This window comes from Hipposideros armiger, unplaced genomic scaffold (assembly GCF_001890085.2).
Source record: "Hipposideros armiger isolate ML-2016 unplaced genomic scaffold, ASM189008v1 scaffold_147, whole genome shotgun sequence".
Lineage (NCBI taxonomy): Eukaryota > Metazoa > Chordata > Mammalia > Chiroptera > Hipposideridae > Hipposideros > Hipposideros armiger.
The window spans coordinates 2677897-2698467 of NW_017731497.1; the positions used below are offsets into that span (position 1 = coordinate 2677897).

Genomic DNA, 20571 nt, shown 5'->3' on the forward strand with positions numbered 1-20571 from the left:
CTCTTGCTGGCTGCCGGCCACTCACGCTGGCTGCCAGGCACACATGGTAGCTCATGGCAGCCCACTGCAGCCCTGCTGCAGCCTATGCGGTCACCAGCAACTCATGGCAGCGTAGCTCCAGGTCGAGCTGTTGTTCACCATCCTAGCTGTAGAGGGTGCAGCGTCACTGGCCCTCATGTGGGATCCAAACCGGTGCCCTGTTGCTCAGAGCACGCACTCCCAAGCCAACTCTTAACCAACGCACCACTCAGCTGGCCCCTGTTTTGTTTTTAATTATTGTTAACTTTATTTTTATCCAGATGATAATCAAGTGGGTATTTTTCTGAAATTTGAGGCTAAAGATCTGTACGTGACATATTTTTCCAGCAGCAGTTTAAAATGGAAACTATTACTGAGGCATTATTCCAAGGCTATGAACTTTCTATTATAGTTTAATAATGTAATTGAATTTTCATGTTTTACAATTAGGTTTCTGTCACAACAAGATTATTGATTTCCCATTTAAGTGGAATTCGTCATTATGAAAAGGACATGAAAAAGGTGAAAGAAGAGAAAGCTTATAAAGCCTTGAAGATGATGAAAGAGACGATGGAATCCGACCAAGAAAAAGAGTTAAAAGAAAAAGGAGGCAAAAGTAATGAAAAGAATGACTTTGCTAAAGCCAAGATAGAACAGGATAATGAAGCCAAAGGCCGGAATTCAAAACCTGTCAAGAAAAAAAATGATTTTGAACAAGGAGAATTATATTTGAGAGAAAAGTTTGAAAATTCAATTGAATCCCTAAGATTATTTAAAAATGATCCTTTGTTCTTTAAACCTGGTGAGTGTTAATTCCTTCTCTTAACAAAGTCATCATTACTGAAGTGTTATTTTTAGAAAATTAGAAATGATACCATCCTGATTGCATTTAATGTAGCTGATGATTATAGCATGGATTTTGCTGTCAGTCCAGTGCTTGCCTTTTGTCTGTATTTTTGAATAGTTAAGAGCTTAACATGTAGTTCCTGCCTAGCATCTAGGCAGTTAGTTGTTTAGATTTAGCCTCATGGAGGCGTCCCATTTAGTGGATTCTAAATATCAAGATATTTGAGGAAACATTATGGAGAAATGTTGGAATAATAGTTCTCCAAATAAAATTTGGACCAAAGTGGACATGATAAAGTATTGCTAGTATTTTACTATTTAGTTAGAATTTGAATTGCTCAAATTATTTTGTGCCTTCATTCCTTAAAGAAATTAGTGTTCATGAGCTTAATTTTATTTCCCAAAGAGCTAATCTATAAAAATAACTATCTTTGGTTTTGTATATTTTTTGGTATGATGCCTATTGAAACCACTTAATAGCTTTACGTATCATAGGTTTATTTACTTTCCATTTCATTTTGAAAGTTGTCTTTACCATGAATAAATATTATATAGGTATAACTAATAAGGGCAAAGAAATATAATTATAGATTTTGTCTTAAAAAATAAGGTTCTCAACCATTGTTAGTATAAATGATACAATGTACATTTCTAGAATCCAAAATGAGATAAAGGTATATATTTGAAACAGTACATATATTTGAATATGTATTGGTACTTTAATATGTATTTGAAATGTTTTTATTTCTACATATATTTTATTAAAATAACTTATACAACTATTTATGCCTTAAACAATGGATAGTAAGTATGTTAAGAACAAGACAGTTGACTCAAGAATCCAAATTTGCTTTTCTTTCTCTTCCTATTTTGGCCAGTTTGAAGGATTTTTGTGATGTTTGAGGTAGGATTTATTTATTTCATTTTCATAGAAAGGAGTCGATTCATGTGAAATTTTAAGTATGTTGTTCATCATTTTATTCTTGTGTTAGGGACATGGAATAAGCAAGGCCATTGCAAAGCTGACCAAATTTAATATATCATCCATGATGTTTTATAAATGCCGAAGTAAAATATTACAGTTTTAAGGTATACCAATTTTCAGTGGGAAAATATTTTACATATTTTTCAATAATAATGAATCATTTTCTTTTTTTTCCTCTATGCAATGATGCCTCAAGGTAGTCAGTTTTTGTATTCAACTTTTGGCTATTCCTTGCTGGCAGCCATAGTTGAAAGAGCTTCAGGATATAAGTATCTGGACTATATGCAGAAAATATTCCATGACTTGGATATGCTGACAACTGTGCAGGAAGAAAATGAACCAGTGATTTACAATAGAGCAAGGTAAATGAACACCTTTGGTGTGTCTAGCTATATTACATCTTAATAATATGTTATCAATTGAAAGTCAGATTTTCCTTGTCTCCTTTCCAAAATCAACTTGCCACATTTTGGGAGATTTTCTACATGTATGTTTTTCCATCTATAAAGTGAGGGAAACAAAATATATTTGTAAAGTACCCCCCCAAGATCCTTAGATGAAATGCAGCAATAATAATTTAAACACATGAGTAAATTAAATCAAAATTGCACCCATCGTGGGCATCTATAATTTATTCTTCAATCATCCCTTTTATTATATGTTTTATAAGCTAAAGCTTTCTTTGTTTACTTTTTTATTATGTTTTAATTGTTTTAACATTTATTTCAAAATGATTTCATATTTATAGAAAAGTTAAAAGAATGGTATAAAGAATTTCCATATACCCTTCTCCCAGATTCCACAAATGTTATCATTGTACCACATTTACTTTAACTGTCTATCTATATGTTGTTGTTGTTGTTGTTTTTCTTGAACCATTTGGAAATAAGTTGCAAACATGGTATTCCTTTACCCATAAATATTTAAATGTTTATGTTCTAAAAACAAGGACATTCAGGATATCAAATCTACAGACCTTATTCAGATTTTGTCCATGTCCCAATAATGTCCTTTATAGCAGAAGTCTCATGATGTCAATTTGTCCCATTATTGGTGATAGTAATTTTAATTGCTTCGTTGAGGTGGTACCTGCCAGGTTAGACAGTCATTTTATTGAAGTATATCAAATGAAAAATTTATCATAATTTTTATCAGTAATTTGTAAAAGGGCATTGGGAGAGAATTTTGAAGCTAATGACTAATAAGAGTTTTATGGTTATGGTGTTTTCCATTTTACTCAAATTATTTGGTTTGTTAGAAAGATAACATTTAGCGAATCAACTGTTGCATATTTCTATTCGTGCATGCTTTAAATGGCTTAATGGTTCTTGAAACAGATGAAATAGTGGAATGTTTTTAGCTTTATCTTTCTATCTCCACACTAATTTTGTTTAATCTTCTGTTATATTTAGTTAAATTACCATTTTAAAATTACCAGCTTATTTAAAGGAATTAAATGTGCATTGCTAGTCAGCCTGAAAGAGGCTTTTTTTTTTGGACCTAAAGGAAATTGGGTTAGCAGCAAGCAATGAATTTTAATTTTTTAAATAGCCTGTAGTTCTCAACTAATTAGACTATTTGTGTTTATTATTTTTAGGTCCAACATTATATTTTTAGGTCCAACATTATAATGTACTGGAACACTTAAGAAAAATTGACAAATACCAGAGGTTGTCAATTGAATCTAAAAAAGATTCTCTAATAAACATGGCATAGATGCATGACCTTATTTTGATTTAGATCCAGGTATTTGATAATGAATGCCTAGACTTATACGTAAGGGAGAGAAGAACATTATGTATCCTTGAGCGTCTTTTCTAAACTGAATATTAAGACTATGAATGTACAGACTGCAGAGTGGCTATCATTTATTTTCTATTTTCTTAATGAGTGATTAATTTAACTGGCACAAAAATCAAAATACAGAATATGATGAAGAGTTAATTTTATTTTTTCTCCCATTCTTTGGAAAAAGGTAGTGGGTTTCCATTTATATTGTAAAAGGTTCCTATCTGCTCTGGGTTTTTCCTTTAGATTTTGGTAGTATCCAATGGTGCTAAAGGGGTAGTTGATTCATTTTAGTTAGATTAAATGGGCTGCTGAAATAAAATAGGGCACAGAAGAAAAGAAGGAAATATTGTTACCTAGGAAAATGTTCTGTCCATTTGCTTTGTTTTTATTTTATTTAATACAAAATCTATGTGGGCCTGTAAAAGTCAACTCTGGTTTTTTGGTGTTTTTTGTTTGTTTGTTTGTTTGTTTTTCGGTAATTATTTGAAAACAGCTTAAAAGGACCACCTTTTTTGGAGAGTTTAAGAAGTAAAAGGAAACATTTCAAACATACTATTTTTAAAAAAAAAAAAGCCTTTAAAGTAAACTTAGTAAATGCGTATTTCTAGTCATTTGTTTTATAAAATTTCCATCAAAAGTTTCCAGCTTTGTTATTTAGTCTGCTGACTCCTTGGTCATAATCATAAATTAAATATGTCTATGCTATCCTGACTAAAGCTTTTTAGAATTATTGTAGCCCAAGAGTAACTATTTACTGTCTTTATCACTTCCGTGTGTGTATATGCCTGTTTAAAATAGTTCCTATCATTGGCTGTCACCTGTTTAAGGTATTTCCCCAGAATCCCACCCCAAAATACTAATTAAATTTCTTTGGCCAGAATTCTAGCTACACACCACACTTAGCTGTAAAGAATGCAGAGGTGTGGATTTCTGTGGTTATATAATGTTATTGCGCAGAATCTAGAGATTCTTAAATAAGTAGGAAGAGGCTGTTTGTCATCTGGCATCATTCCATCAGTTATTCAGTTACAAAGATGTCCTAGTAATTTGGGAACTTGTGTCTATGTCTCATTGTTTTTAGAGCAGAAATTCCTTAAGAATTTAAAATAAAGTTATCATCTAGCTGAAAAAAGTTATTTTCATGAAAAGCCATTAATTTGCCTTCTGTGAAAAGGAATCAAGGGATTACAGTCTAGAACTTGGCTATTTAAAGTTTAGAACTCTGAAGTCTGGAAATTCTCCATAGTTTTATATTTTAAAGGAGAAATGACTGAAGAGTCCTAATTTCCCGCCTTGATGTAAGTGGTTTAAAATGCTATACTGTTAAAAGGAAGTTACACAAAGCTGATTATTAGCCAAAATATACTGCTAGTTCTCTCCTAGTTTACAAACTCAGGGTTCCCTCTAAGAAGTATGTGTCTCAATGACAAAATGTATTTCTGTTATTTGGCTTCTCTTAGATTTGATTGGCTTGGAATTACAAGTGTAATCAGTGTTTAGGCAGAAAGTAATGAGGACCTAAAATATGGGAGTAGCCACAGGAATGGAAGGAAGAAGGGCAAAACACAAAGCAGAGATTGAATAATAGGATTTAGCATCCTAAGAGTTGAGAGCAAGAGAGTCAACCAAGGCTTTAATGGAGAGGAGAAATATGACAAAAATGTTTGGAAGAGATTCATTTAGTTTTAGTTTTAGTCATATTCGTTTTGAGACATGAGAAGACTACATATCAAGTCATTGGTTCTCAAGAGAGCATATTTAGATTATCTGTAGACTTTTTAAAAATCTTCAAAGCACATGCCTATGGCCACCCCTGCTTCACCCGGTATTATGACTTGGGCTTTTACAGGACATATGAGAATCTTGAAGGAAGGAAGAAGAGTCATTTTTCAAACTATATATGCCTGCAGTCTCTCCCAAGTTATGAATTTTGAAGGGAGGATATAATTTTGGGAGGGAGGAATCCCAGAGGTGATTCTGATAAACAACTCCCCTGCCCTCTTCCAAAACCAAGATTGACAATTAGTAATGCTAGTAGAAAATCAGACTGTAAATTAGGAACAGAGGTTGTGGTGCAGATGCAGATTTATAGTTATCTGTGTAGAAGAGAAGGCCAGGGAAACTGGAACCCATGGTGACTCAGGGACATGGGGAGCCATGAGACTGAGAGCCAGAAGGAGCTCGGAGCAGAAGGCCCACAGGGAGTGTCAGCAAAGTGCTGGGTGAGGTGCTGCAGGGGTACATAGGATGCGGACTGTGAGCCGCAGTAGAAGATCCCACAAAAGCAAGAACCCACAGCGAGCGGTTTGGTGGTGATGGGGGCACGAAAGCCAGGTTTTAAGGAATTCAGTGTTGCAGAGGGTGAGTACAGGGATAAAAGCAGGTATGGACTGTTTTATGTAGTTAGGCAGCACATGAAGAGAAAGAAAGGACTGGTAACTGGAAGATGTACAGGGATAAAAATATAAAAGTGTTTTTCCCCCTTAGGATCTAGGAACCTAGAGCATTTTGTGAATGTGAATTAAGGTGAAGCAGTCAAAATTCCTAGCATGGCACAGGAAGTTCTTTGTGACCTGTCCCATGTCTGCTCCTCCAGCATCAACTCTTGTCACATTTCCCCTCAAGCCCCCTGCTTCAGCCAAACTGAACTACTTTGACCCCTAGCCTGGCCTCTGTGAACAGCCGTTTTGATAAGGCGCTCTCTCACTAGAGCTCAGGATTCCTCACATCCTATCTCTGCTAGTCATTCCACAACCTGCTACTCAAAGCGTGGCCCAGGGACCAGGACATCGCCTGGGAGCTTGTTAGAATTGCAGAGTCTCAGGCCCTTCCCCAGACCCACTGAAGCAGAATCCGCATTTTAACAAAACCCCCAGGTGATTCATATGGTGCTTGGAAATTTAAGAACTGTCCAACAAGACTGTTCGCCCCCTGAGAGCAACCACAGTGTGTGGTTTTACTAGCCTCTCCAGTGTCTTACCATTAAATATTTGGCCAACAAATAATGCTTTCATTCAGCATGTTTAATGAGCAGTTCTATTCTGGATAAGGGAATCATCAATGCATGAGGTAGATGAGGTTCCTGCACTTATGAAACTTATATTCTATGGGAAGAGACAGACAGACATATAAACAAATAATTTAAGAATTTCAGATACTGATATGAAGAAAATAAAACAGGGCAATGGGATATAGAATAACAAGGAGAGGATGGGGGTGGGATTTATTTAAAATACATTGTTTTTAGGCCATGTTAGTTGAGCTGAGACATGAATGATAAGGAAAACGAAGTTGTTTTGTTGCAAATACAGAAAAAAGTCTGGCATGAAAGAAGCAGGGCGAGGTGTTCTAAGTGATGAGCTCTAAGAAGTAAGCAGGGGGTAAATCATTCTGGACAGTGCGTTGCAATGCTATTAGACCCACTGCCCCTTAATTTAACAAATATTATCCTGAAATGAAAGTCATAGATCATATAACATGTTATATGATCTATGTACTCTAACTGGAATGTAAAGAAGAAATAAAAGGAGTATCATTTATAATAGTAGATATTTCAGTGTTAAAGTTTACTCATGACACCATTAGAAAAATCACATGCAACTTAATACATAAAAGCATTGTAAATGTGATAAGTGTAAATGCAGACCAACACAGGTATGTCGTATTGGTGCTTCAACTCATGCCCTTGGTGGCCAACTCTGGCTAAAGTTTTAAGCAAAATAAAATGCAGCCTTTCTTCAATTCTTATAGTGGTTACATTTAAAAAAAAAAACTCACTGTAGAGTAAAAATGCTCAAACAGTACTTTGTGTTTATATACAAAACTGAGAGGATTCTAGGCTCAGCTGGTTATAAACAGATTTTTTATTTACATGAATATCTGATGTGATGGTTGTAGGTCTCACAGCATATGGGAGAATGCACCATTGTGTGGGACTTTTCCATACATCGCAGGACAGTCAGGACCCTTAGGTCCCTCTCTCTGTCAGTAAGAGCCCTCTAGTAATTGTGACAATTGAAAAAATGCCTCCAAAATTTTTGCTTATGGGGTTGGCACCGCCTCTGTTGAGGACCACTCGTGTTGTAGGCCATGGTAAGAAATTTGGGTTTTATTATCATTACAGTGGTAACCATTGGAGGGTTTCAAATGGATGGGAGAAGGGGAGACGTAATCTCTGGCTTCTGCATGGAGGATGGACTGCAAGGAGATAAAATAATCTAGGAAGTATAACTGGGGAAGCAAAGTTGTAGAGGCAGAGACGTAGGTAGTGGAATTAGTCTTCAAAACAACAGGAAAATTTCTAAGTGACTAGAGAGAAGGCAAAAAGAATAGATGATGATATAAACACATTTTGAGCTAAAGATGGGAATTTCCAGCTCATTGGGGATTTCCAGTTTACTCTGGATGGCCTCAATCTTCTCAGTATAACAAAGGATATAGTTATCTGCTGATTGGGGCTGAGGTAGAGTAGAGGGCTGAGGGTAGAAGAGATTGGGAATAGCTATTGTGAATATACCGGAGAATGACCAGGGAAAGATTTGTTAACAGCAGTGAAGGCCCTTAGCAAGAGTATGCATTGATATCTCATCTTTGTTATATAAATTTCTGCAGCCTTTCTTGGCAGATAAGGAACCAAGGAAAGGGGTACCGAGATGAATTCAGGACAGTGAATTGGTGTAGTGTAAGGTCAAAAGAGTGAGGAACCTACAGGTGCTAGTGAGACCACAGCTGAAATAGTGGAAATGGCTGATGGTATAGTTCAGGCTAGAACAGAAAAGCAGGTGAAATCAGCAGGAACTAACAGAGCTGGGGAAACTGGGAAGCGTCCAGGAGTGTAGGTGGGGGTCACAGTGAGGACCGAGAGCATGTTCAGTTGGAGCGCTGGGAGGGTTGGAAGTTATAGGAAGAAATTTCTGAGTTGGAAATCTTAGAGAGAAAACAGTTTAAAGTAATGGAGAGAGTGCGGTCTTACAGTGCTTATAAACAGCCAAAGTAGAATGAAGATGAAGATCATTAGAGGTGAGACGGTCAGCAAACTGAAAACCTCAGGGCATCATTTTATTCTGAATCTTGAAAGAAAGGATCCTCATGAGCCAAGTTTCATTTTTTTGTTTAATTATTTTCTGATTTCATTATATTTACCTAATATTTATGGTATAGTTTCCTCACATTAGAATAGAAACTTCATGAGGTTGGGCACCTTGTCTTTTGTTTAACGCTTTATCCCAGAATCCAAACAATGCCTGGCACATAGTGAGTGCTCCATCAATAACTGGTGAGTGCATGAGTAAATAACAGCTGTCATTTATCAAGTACCTTCCAGAAACATACAAGGTGCTTTGTACATGTATTCCTAACTCTGCGAAGTAACTGTTTTTGTCTTCATTTTACAAGGTAGGATGCTGAAGCAATGAGGCAACATAAAATAGGGATTATGATAGTACCTGTTGCCTTACAAATATTAACCTTATTCCTATGTGTACACTTTTAATTATGTGTCACATGATTTCTTAAGCCTAAGGAATATCTACAAACCATAGGAGGTTCTATATATGCATAGGGAAAATATATTGTGTAATATTAATCGTTACATTTTTGCAGTTATTAAAAGTTTGATAACACTCAGCAAGGGTAAGCCATGCCAGTAGAAAAAAAAAACACCACTTTCTGTGCTTTAATTCACAATTAGGCAAGCTTACTCAGTTATCTGTGTTTCATTAGGATCTGAATCGTACTGAAAATTAGTGGTTAGGTTCCGAGGATGCGTGATCACTACATTGAAATACAATCTGCCTGATGTACACATTTTCCTATTCATTTTCATATGTAAAGTCAATAGTAGACTATTAAATTTTTAATGACCATTCTTATTTCATTTTAGATTTTATGTTTACAATAAAAAGAGACGCCTTGTCAACACACCTTACGTGGATAACTCCTATAAATGGGCTGGTGGTGGATTTCTGTCTACAGTGGGTGACCTTATCAAATTTGGGAATGCAATGCTGTATGGTTACCAGGTCGGGCTGTTTAAGAACTCAGATGAAAATCTTTTACCTGGATATCTCAAGCCAGAAACAATGGTTATGATTTGGACACCAGTCCCTAACACAGAGATGTCTTGGGATAAAGAGGGTAAATATGCCATGGCGTGGGGTGTCGTGGAAAAGAAGCAAACATATGGTTCTTGTAGGAAGCAACGGCATTATGCCTCACATACTGGAGGTGCAGTAGGTGCCAGTAGTGTCCTGCTGATCCTGCCTGAAGAACTGGATGCAGAATCTATAAATAACAAGGTTCCCCCAAGGGGAATAGTTGTTTCTATTATATGTAACATGCAGTCTGTCGGCCTCAATAGCACTGCTTTAAAGATTGCTCTGGAATTCGATAAAGACAGATCAGACATACCTTAACATCACAGGTGCAAAATGAACTGTTTTGTTTTTTAAAACATTAAAGTTTCAAAACACATGAGATTTTTAAGAGTAAATTTGTAATACAGTATAATTGAATGCAAAGAATTATATACCTCTAATGGCTTAATTTTGTAATTGTCTTTTATTGTAGGATTAGTTCTTTATACTCAGGGAAGTATAACTATATTGTATTTACTTTTTGAAAAAAGATGTTAACTCTCAAAATAAAACATTCTGATAAAAATATGTACTTTTTGAATATGCAATATAGAGAAATCGCATTAATAAGAACCTCTAAGTATTGTTCTTTTTTTGCTTTTTTTTTTTTTTTTTTTACCCATCCCCACACCCCCTCCCTTTTGGTAACCATCAGCTTGCTCTCCATATCTGTGGGTCTGTTTTGTTTTGTTTATTCATTTGTTTTGTATTTTTTAGATTTCACATATAAATGAGACCATATGGTATTTGTCTTTCTATGTCTGACTTATTTCACGTAGCATAATACCCTCTAGGTCTGTCCGTGTTGTTGCAAATGGCAAGATTTTATTATTTTTAATTGCGACATAAGATTCCTGTGTGTGTGTGTGTGTGTGTGTGTGTGTGTGTGTGTGTGTGTGTAAACCACTTCTTTATCCATTCATCTATCAGTAGACACCTAGGTTGCTTCCATATCTTGGCTATTGTAAGTAATGCTGCAGTGAACATAGGGGTGTATATATCTTTTCAAATTAGTGTTTTTATTTTATTTGAACAAATACACAGAAGTGGAATTTCTGAGTCATATGGCAGCTCTATTTTTAATTTTTTGGAGAATCTCCATACTGTTTCCATAGTGGTTGCACCAATTTACAATCCCACCAACAGTGTATGAGGATTCCCTTTTCTCCACATCCTCACCAGCACTTAGTTGTTGATTTTTTTTTTTTAAGATTTTATTGGGGAATTAGGGGAGGGGGACAGCATTGGGGAATCCAGGAAGGGGAACAGACAAGTTGCTGTCTTTTTGTTCTTCAGTTTAGTTGTGGAGGACGTCGCTTCACTGGCCCAAGTTGGCACCATCATTGGGCTCTTCCCAGGTGAGGCAGATCAGTCGCCGGCCACTGGACGGCCGCTCTTGGCAGCTATCCGGGCTGCCAGCCACTCACGGTAGCTTATGGCAGCCCACTGCAGCTTCACTGCAGCCTACTCTGTAGCTGGCGACTCTTGGCAGCCCAGCTTCAGGTCGAGCTGTTGTTCATCATCTTAGCTATAGAGGGCGCAGCATCACTGGCCCTCAGTGTGGGATCCAAACCAGGGCCCTGCTGCTCAGAGCTGGTGTCCCAAGCCAACTCTTAACCAACATGCCACTCGGCCAGCCCAGTTGTTGATTTTTTGATGATAGTCATTCTGATAGGTGTAAGGTGATATCTCATTGTGGTTTAGATTTGCATTTTCCTGATGGTTAGTGATGTTAAGCATGTTTTCATATGTCTATTAGCCATCTGTATGTCCTCATTGGAGAGATGTCTATTCAGGTCCTCTGCCCATTTTTAATTGGATTGTTTGGGTTTTTTTGGTGTTAAGTTGTAAGAATTCTTTAACATATTTTGGATATTAATCCTTTATCAGATGTATCATTTGTGAATATCTTCTCCCATTCAGTAGGTTGTCTTTTCATTTTGCTGATGGTTTCCTTCACTGTGCAAAAGCTTTTTTATTTTGATGTAGTGCCATTTGTTTATTTTTGCTTTTTACCTTACCCGGGAGACATATCCAAAAAGATATTGCTTTGACCATTGTCAAAGAGTTTACTGCCCGTGTTTTCTTCTAGGAGTTTTATGGCTTGGGGTCTTACATTTAAGTCTTTAATCCATTTTCAGTTTATGTTTGTATAAGGTATAAGAAAGTGGTTAAATTTCATTTGTTTGCATTATTTGTCCAGTTTTCCAAGCAGCACTTATTGAAGATATTATCTGTACCCCATTGTATATCCTTGCCTCCTTTGTTGCAGATTAGTTGCCATATAAGTGAGGATTTATTTCCGGGCTCTCTATTCTATTCCATTGATCTATATATCTGCTTTTATGCCAGTATCATACTGTTTTAATTATTGTATCATTGTAGTATAGTTTAACATTAGGGAGTGTGATACCTCCTGCTTTGTTCTTTCTCAAGGTTTCTTTGGCTTTTCAGGACCTTTTGTGGCGCCATATAAAGCCTAGGATTAGCTGTTCTGGTTCTGAGGACAAGACCATTGGTATTTTAATAGAGATTGCATTGAATCTGTATATTGCTGTAGGTAGTAAGGACATTTTAACAATATTAATCCTTCTAATTCATGAGCATGCTATATGTATCCTTCCATTTATTTGTATCTTCTTCAATTTCTTTCTTCAGTGCCTTAGTTTTCAGAGTACAAGCCTTTCACCTCTGGTTAAATTTATTCCTAGGTATTTTATGCTTTTTGATGCAATTGTAAATGGGATTGTTCTCTTACATTCTCCTCCTGATCATTCATTATTGGTATATAGAAATGCAAAAGATTTCTGTTTGTTGATCCTGTATCCTACAACTTTACTGAATTAACTTATTAGTTGTTTTTTGGTGACATCATTAGGGTTTTCTATACATAGTATCATGTCATTTACAAATATTGAGTGTTTTACTTCTTCATTCCCAATTCGGATGCCTTTTACTTATTTTTTTCTTCTCTGATTGCTATGGCTAGGACTTCCAATACTATGTTGAATAGAAGTGGTGAGAGTGGGCTCCTTTGTCTTGTTCCTGATCTTAGAGGAAAAGCTTTCAGTTTTTCACCACTGAGTATGGTTTTAGCTGTGAGTTTGTCATATATAGCTTTTATGATGTTGAGGTATGTTCCTTCTATACTCACATATTGGGTGTTTTAATCACAAGTAGCTAGTGTATCTTGTCAAATGCTTTTTCTGCATCTTGATATGATCATATAATTTTTAATCCTTTACTTTGGTAATATGTATCACATTGATCGATTTGCATATGTTGAACTATCCTTGTGCACCTCGAATGAACTCCATTTGATTGTGATGTATTATCTTTTTAATGTGTTGCTGAATCCAGTCTGCTAATAATTTAGTTGAGAATTTTTGCATCTATATTCATCAGAGATATTGGTCTGTAATTTTTTTTGTGTTGTCCTTTTTAGGTTTTGGTATAAAGGTAATGCTGGCTTCATAGGATGAGTTAGGAAGTATTGCCTCTTCTTCAAGTTTTTGGAAGAGTTTGAGAAGGATAGATACAAATTTTCTTTAAATGTTTGGTAGAATTCACTAGTGAAGCCATCTGGTCCTGAACCTTTACTTTTGGGGAGGTTTTTGATGACTGTTTTAATTTGCTTACTGTTGACCAGTCTATTTAGATTTTTCGGTTCTTCATGATTCAGTCCAGGAAGGCTATGTTTCTAAGAACTTGTCCATTTTTTCTAGGTTGTCAAATTTGGTGGCATATAGCCTTTCATAGTATTCTTATAGTCTTTTGTATTTCTGTGGTGTCCATTGTAACTTCTTTTACTTTTAATTTTGTTTGAGTCTTCTCTGTTTTTTCCTTAGTGAGTCTAGCCAGACGTTTGTCAATTTTATTAACTTTTCAAAGAACCAGCCCTTTGTTGAATTTTTTCTATTGTGTTTTTGTTCTCTATTTTATTTAATTCTTTAATTTTTATTATTTTCTTCTTTCTGACTTTGGGTTTCATTTGGTCTTCTTTGTCTAGTTTAAGGTGAAATGTTAGGTGATTTATTTGAGATTTTTCTTCTTTCTTGAGGTAGGCCTGTAATGATATAAACTTCCCTTTTATTACCCCTTTTGCTGTATCCCAAAAATTTTGATATGTCATATTACCATTTTCATTTGTCTCTATATATCTTTTGATCTTTTATTTCTTCTTTGAACCAGTCATTGTTAAGTAGCATGCCATTTAATCTCCATGTACTCGTGATTTTTCCTGCTTTCTTTTTGCAGTTGATTTCCAATTTCAAAGCATTGGTTGGAGAATATATTTGGTATGATTTCAATCCTCTTAAATTTGTTGAGGCTAGTTTTGTGTTCCAACATATGGTCTGTCTTTGAGAATGTTCTATGTGTACTAGAGAAGAATGTATATTCTGGTCTTATGGGATGAAAAGCTCTGTAAATATCGTTTATGTCCATTTGGTCTAATGTCTTATTTAAGGCAGATATTTCCTTACTGATTTTCTGTTTGGATGATCTATCCATAGCTGTCAATGGGGTATTTAGGTCTCCTGTTATCATTGTGTTTTTGTCAGTTTCTCCATTTAGTTTTGTTGGTAGTTGCTTTATGTATTTTGATGCTCCCAGGTTGGGTCCATATATATTCATTTGTTTGTCTTCTTGGTGTATTGTCCCCTTTTTCATTATAAAATAGCCATCATTGTTTCTTGTTACCTTTTTTTATCTTGAAATCCATTTTGCCAGATATAAGTATGGCTACACCCACTTTTTTCTGGATTCCATCTTCTTGGAGTATCATTTTTCACTCCTTCACTTTGAGTCTGTTTGTCCTTGCAGCTGGGATATGTATCCTGAAGACAGCATATAGTTGGGTTTTGGTTTTTGATCCAACAAGCTACTCTGTAATTGATAAGTTCAGTCTATTTACATTTAGTGTGATTATGTATGAAAATTTCCTATAGCCATTTTATCTTTTGTTTTCTGCTAGCTCTGTATCTCCATTGTTTCTTTTCCCTTGTGTCCCTGTGTGTTGTTTTAGTGTGGTGGTATTCTATGATTTTTTTTCCCCTCTACTTCCTCCTTTTTTATGTTATGTGTTTCAGTTCTAGATTTATTTTTTGCGGTTACCGTTAGGTTTATGCAAAATAAAGTTTTATATATACAGTAGTCCTTTTTCTTCTATTGCATCTTATCTCCATTCAACTGTGCAAGTTAAGTCCTTTACCCCTCCCTTTTATGTTTTTGTTGTCACAAATTATCCTTTTTTATGCTGTGAGTTCATTTCCAAATTGCAGTAGCTATTCTTCTTCTTTTTTTAATGTTTTTACCTCCTTTAACCCTTATGTTATATTTAAGTGTTTAATACCCTATTTTGAACAAGGGGTGCAATTTCCTGCTTTTATCTGTTAGTCATCTTATTCATAGTTTTATATCCTTTTGTCTTTTTTTTTTTCAGGTAGAACACCCTTCATTATTTCTTGTAATGCAGACCTTGTAGTGGTAAATTTCCTCAGCTTCTGGATGTCTTGAAAACCCTTTATTTCTCCTTCATATCTAAAGGATAACTTTGCTGGATATATTATTCTTGGCTAGTGGCTCCTCTCTTTCAATAATTTGAATATTTGCTTCCACTCTCTCCTAGGTTATAGGATTTCTGCTGAAAAATCCAGTGATAATCTAAAGGGATTTCCTTTATAGATTATCTTCTTTACCCTGGCTGCCTTGAGGATTCTATCTTTGTCATTAATTTTTGACAGTTTTAATATAATATGCCTTGGAGAAGGCCTTTTGGATTGAGATAATTAAGTGTTCTGTTAGCTTCTTTGATTCAAGGACCCAGTTCTTTCCATAGGTTTGGGAAGTTGTTGTTGATTACTTGTTTGAATAGGCTCTCTGTTCCCTTCTCCCAGTCTTCTCTTTCTGGTATATCCATTATTCTTATATTGCTCTGTCTAATGGAGTCAGATAGTTCTCATAGAGTTAGTTTGTTTGTTTGTTTTCTCACAATTCTCTCTCTTCTTCCACCTGAGTCATTTCTAGATTTCTATCTTCTATGTTACTAATTTTTTCTTCCACCTTGTCTACTCTATTTCCTAAACTAACAAGTTGATTCTTCATCTCTTCATTGTGTACATTGGCTGCAGAATTTCTTTATTTTGGTTCTTTTCTATAGTTTCAGTCTCTTTGGTAAATTTTGTTGATTTTATTTCTGAGTTCATCGCATTGTCTTTCTGAATTTTCTTATATCTCATTGAGTTTTTTCAGAACTACAATGTTGAATTCTCTCATTTAAATCACATTCCTCCATGTCTTTAAGTTTATTTTTTGAAGATTTTTTACTTCATGAATTCCCTTGTTATCTTGGTTATTCATTGTGCTTGATGGGTTATTTCTCTACCTGGGCATTTGTGGAAATTAAAACTGCTTTTTTTAAGAATTCGTGGGCCAGCTGAGTGGCGCATTGGTTAAGAGTTGGTTTGGGATGCCAGCTTTGAGCAGCAGGGCCTGGTTTGGATCCCACATGCGGGCCAGTGACACTGCACCCTCTCCAGCTAAGATGGTGAACAACAGCTCGACCTGGAGTTGGGCTGCTGTGAGTCGCCGGCAATGGCATAGGCTGCAGTGGGGCTGGCCGGCAGCTGGCGTGTGCTTTCGTGAGCTGCTGTGAGCAGCCATCCAATGGCCAGCGAGCAACTGCCTCACCTGGGAAGAGTGCAATGATAATGCCAACATGGGCCAGTGAAGCGACGTCCTCCACAACTAGACTGAAGAACAAAAGGATAGTAACTTGTCTGTTCCCCTTCCCCGATTCCCCAACACTGTTCCCCTCCCCCAATTCCTCAATAAAATCTTTTAAAAATAATAATAAAAAAATTCGACACTTTACTGTTTAGCAGGTTGATAAGTAGAGGTCTTTCTTTTGTTTTCTAGTAGGTGGCACGGAAGTGCAAGTTTTTATTTTCTCTTACCTGCTTTTCTGGGGCTTCTGGGATTTCTGTGGGGTGGTATCACCTTGGCCATGGGAAATGCTCAATATTCCCTGAGGAGATGGGCATCCTCTTTACAAACCAGTAACTTTGGTCTTGGGGTACCACTTCCGTGGATTGGAAGTGTCATGCTATGGATCTCCTGTGTATTCTTGGCACCTCCTTTCTATAGCCAGAAGCAGCAGACAGGGCTGCTCTGAGTTTACCCAGCTGCCTCTACCAGGCTATGCTGTGATGTGTTTGGGGGGGGGGGAGTGGGTTTGTGCATCTGCAGTTCTGCTCTTCCTCATGGGTTTATCCACAATGAGTACAGACTTAGGCTGGAAATTTTTTTCTAGCCCATTTGTAATCTGCCAAGTGAAGATTTTACTGCAGGGCAGGCCACAGGGAATGGAGTGGGCAGATTCATATATCTGCAGAATCTTTTGCTTGGTTCTGGTGGGGATTGGAGTACTGAAATTATTTTTGCACCATTTCTCTGTTCCTGACCCTGGGCCAAGCCTCAGTGTGTGCCAGCCACCCAAGCCCAATTGCTGTCTCTGCCCCTCTGGTCTGCCCAGTGGGGGCTGCTCCTAATCCCTTCCCTGCTATCCTGTCCACTAGGACTGTGGGGAGCTGTGTGAGGCTTCTGTCCTTCTCCCTCCGTCCTGTCTCCACTGTTCACTCAGATATGCCCACCTTCGGATGTCTCAATGCACGATGTCTCAATGAACAATATCTCAGACGTATTTGTGTGTTGGACAGGGAATCCTTTGTTGAATTATAGCTGTTCAACCTGTAACTTCAAAGGCATAGACCTTGAGGTCCTTTCACACCACCATGCTGCTGATATATTCTCATTTTATTTAAATTCTTTAATTTTCTTTTTGCTGTTCTGATTGATTTCCACTAGTCTGTCTTCCAGGTCACTGATCCATTCTTCTTTATTAGCTAAACTGTTGTTGATTCCTTCTAATGTATTTTTCATTTCAGTTATTGTATTGTTCAGCTCTGCTTGGTTTTTTGTTACACTTTCTGTTTGTTGAAGTGCTCCCTAAGTTCCTCTGTTCTACTCTCAAGTTTGGTAAGGATCCTTATGACCATTTTTTAAAATTCTGTATCAGGCAAATTATTTATCTCTGTTTCCTGAGGGCTTTTTTTTTAAGGATTTTTCCTGTTCCTTTATTTGAGAAATATTCTTCTGTCTTCATTTTTTTGTTTGGCTTTCTATGTTTATATAAATTAGACCAAAAAGTTCTCTCTCCCTGTCTTGAAAAAGTGGCCTTGTGTAGAAGAGACCACTATGTAGACCCTGTGTGGGGGTGCTTTGGGCAGGCCAGTTGGAGTCAAGTAGGTGCCTGTAGCATCTGGGGTGCTGGCCTACTGAGCCAGAGTAGTTCTGGGTGGGGAGGCCAGGTGCATGTAGCAATGCCCTGTTGATCCTGTCTGCTCCTTTGGTTAAGAGCCAGAATGAGCTCAGGCAATGGGTCCAGGAATGCACTGCTGCAACCTTGCCGGTAAGCCAGAGCCCTGAAGAGTAATCACACCCACCCTAACAATGGCGCTCACTAGCACCTCATAGCCCAGAGAATTTTCACGTATCCCATAGAGCTCCTACAGTTTCCCAGCCTTCTCTATTTGGTCTCTTACGTTGTTCAGAAGCTATTCATTCATCCCTCCGTTGTCTCTCAGGAGTAGTTGCTCTCTATGTGGTGTATCAGTGTGCTTATGGGAGAGGGAAGATCAGCATCCTCCTATGCCACTGACATCTTGGACAGCCTGTTCTTTTAATATGACAGACACAAGATAATGAGAAGTGGCATATTAGTTTATCGCAGCTTAAAACAGGCAATTTATTATTTTATGGTTTCTGAGGCTCAGTAATTCAGGAGTAGCTTGGCTGGGTGGGTCTGGCACCAGAGTCCCTAATGAGGATACAAAACAAGATGTTGTAGTCATCTAAAGGCTTCTCTGGAGCTGGGAAAAAAGGCTTACAAAGTGGGTCACTTACTCACTGGTGGCAAGAATCAGTCCTCTGGCTTACTGGTGGCAGGAGCCTCAATTTCTCACCCTTTGGGCCTCTCTGTAGGATTACCTGAGAATCTTAATGGCATGGTAATTGGCTTCCCCCAGAGCAAGTGATTAAGAGAGAGAGAAAAGCCATCCAGGCAGAAGTCCATGTCTTTGTTACCTAGCTTCAGAAGTCATATAACATCACATTTGCTATATTCCCTAGATCACACAGACCAACCCTGGTACAATCTTGGGGGGATTACACAGGGTGTGAATATCAGAAGGTGGAGATTATTGGGGATCATCTTGGAAGTTGCCTACGACAGTCTGACTTCTGGTTCCCAGTGATGCATATCCCTCACACATGGAAAATACATTTACCTACCCCAAGTCCTCCAGAAATTTCATTTCATTATGGCATCAGCTCAAAGCCAGTATCTATCGTCTAAATCAGGCCTATGTGTAAAATAGCCGCCTTGTGGGTAGTTCCTTAAGCATAGCAACTCTAATATAGTTCCTCTTGATCTGAAGACCTGTGAACTAAAGACAAGGTATTTGCTTCCCGTATGTACAACATACAATGGCACAACATATGTAGGATCATTGTTATAGACCCTCCTGGTCAAAAAGTGGAGAAATGGAGGACACAGCAAGAGTCATAGGAATACTGAAATCCAACCAGACACAGGTTGGCAACTCCTTGATTAGTACTCAAGGCTTGGAAATAATTCTTGTCTCTTAGCTAAGTTCTCTGGGCTATTGGTTCTTCCCTCTAAGTTATTCTTTTTTCATAAAATGTAGCATGTCTATGCAGCTGAATGTCTTTTTTCAGCCTACTTTTTCCTTATAAAAATGTGGGGGTACAAAATTCTCTTTTTTGTACCCTCTGTCCTTCCAGCCTAAGTTAGCAGTGCCTCTGCCCATATAATTTTTTAAAACTTTGTGGGTCTCCTACAAATCTCATTGGAATTCATGCTAGTAAACAAAAGCCGTGCCCTAAAATCTCTTCATAATCAGCCTCCTCTAACTTGGAGTTCTGCTGAGACAATTGAAGAAAACACAGATGAGCGTCTAATAAGCCCAGTTGTTTAAATAATTCTCTGAGGCACCATCCTGGTTCTTTCTGCAGTCTTAAAGGATTTTTATAGTCACACCCTCAATTTCATCTTTAAACCATGTTTTCCTGGAAGTGCCCTAAATTTTATCTTTGTCTTGATGCCATTTCCTAAATTTAGCATCATTTGCCATCTGGAGAATCGGAGAATTTTTTAAAAACCATCAATTATGGATTTCTTTTTGTTTAGTAGCCCTTCCTGTGGCTTATCTCTCTTGAATTTTAAAGGCAAGAAGAAGCCAGGAGGCACATTCAACACTCTGCAAATCTCCTCAGCTACATCACTCAGCAGTCATTTTTCATGTCCTACAAGCAACAGTGTTGCTAACCTTTCTGCCACTACATAACAAGAATCCCCTTTCTTCCAATTTCCAAAAAGATTTTTCTTACTCTCCTTTAAGTCCATATTGCAGCCTCCTCACAGGCCATCATACTTCTAAAGTTTCTTCAAGGCTCCTGGGCTCTCAATAACATTGAAACTTCTATTCCCTGCTTTGTTCCAAATCCTCTCCCACATTTTAGGTTCTTGTTACAGCTGCACTCTTCCAGGTATCAAAATCAATAATGTGAAAAATGTACGTTTCAGATATGATTCACAGTTCACATATCCTTAAATTCACCGTTTTAAAGTGTACAATTCAGTGGGTTTTAGTATATTCACAACTTTGTGCACCCATTCAATTCTAGAACATCTTCACTCCAAAATAGAAATCTTAC

The 20571-nt window shown here is 37.2% G+C and overlaps 1 protein-coding gene across 1 annotated transcript in view; it reads left to right on the forward strand.

Moving 5' to 3' along the window:
- Positions 1 to 10302, forward strand: part of LOC109387101 (serine beta-lactamase-like protein LACTB, mitochondrial) — a 16113-nt gene extending 5811 nt beyond the window's left edge. The window contains exons 2-4 of the mRNA XM_019650811.1: positions 469 to 820; positions 2046 to 2211; positions 9522 to 10302. Coding sequence (XP_019506356.1) covers positions 469 to 820; positions 2046 to 2211; positions 9522 to 10053 — 1050 coding nt within the window. The 3' untranslated portion in view covers positions 10054 to 10302. The remainder of the gene's footprint in view (positions 1 to 468; positions 821 to 2045; positions 2212 to 9521) is intronic.
- The last annotated feature ends 10269 nt before the right edge of the window (positions 10303 to 20571 follow it).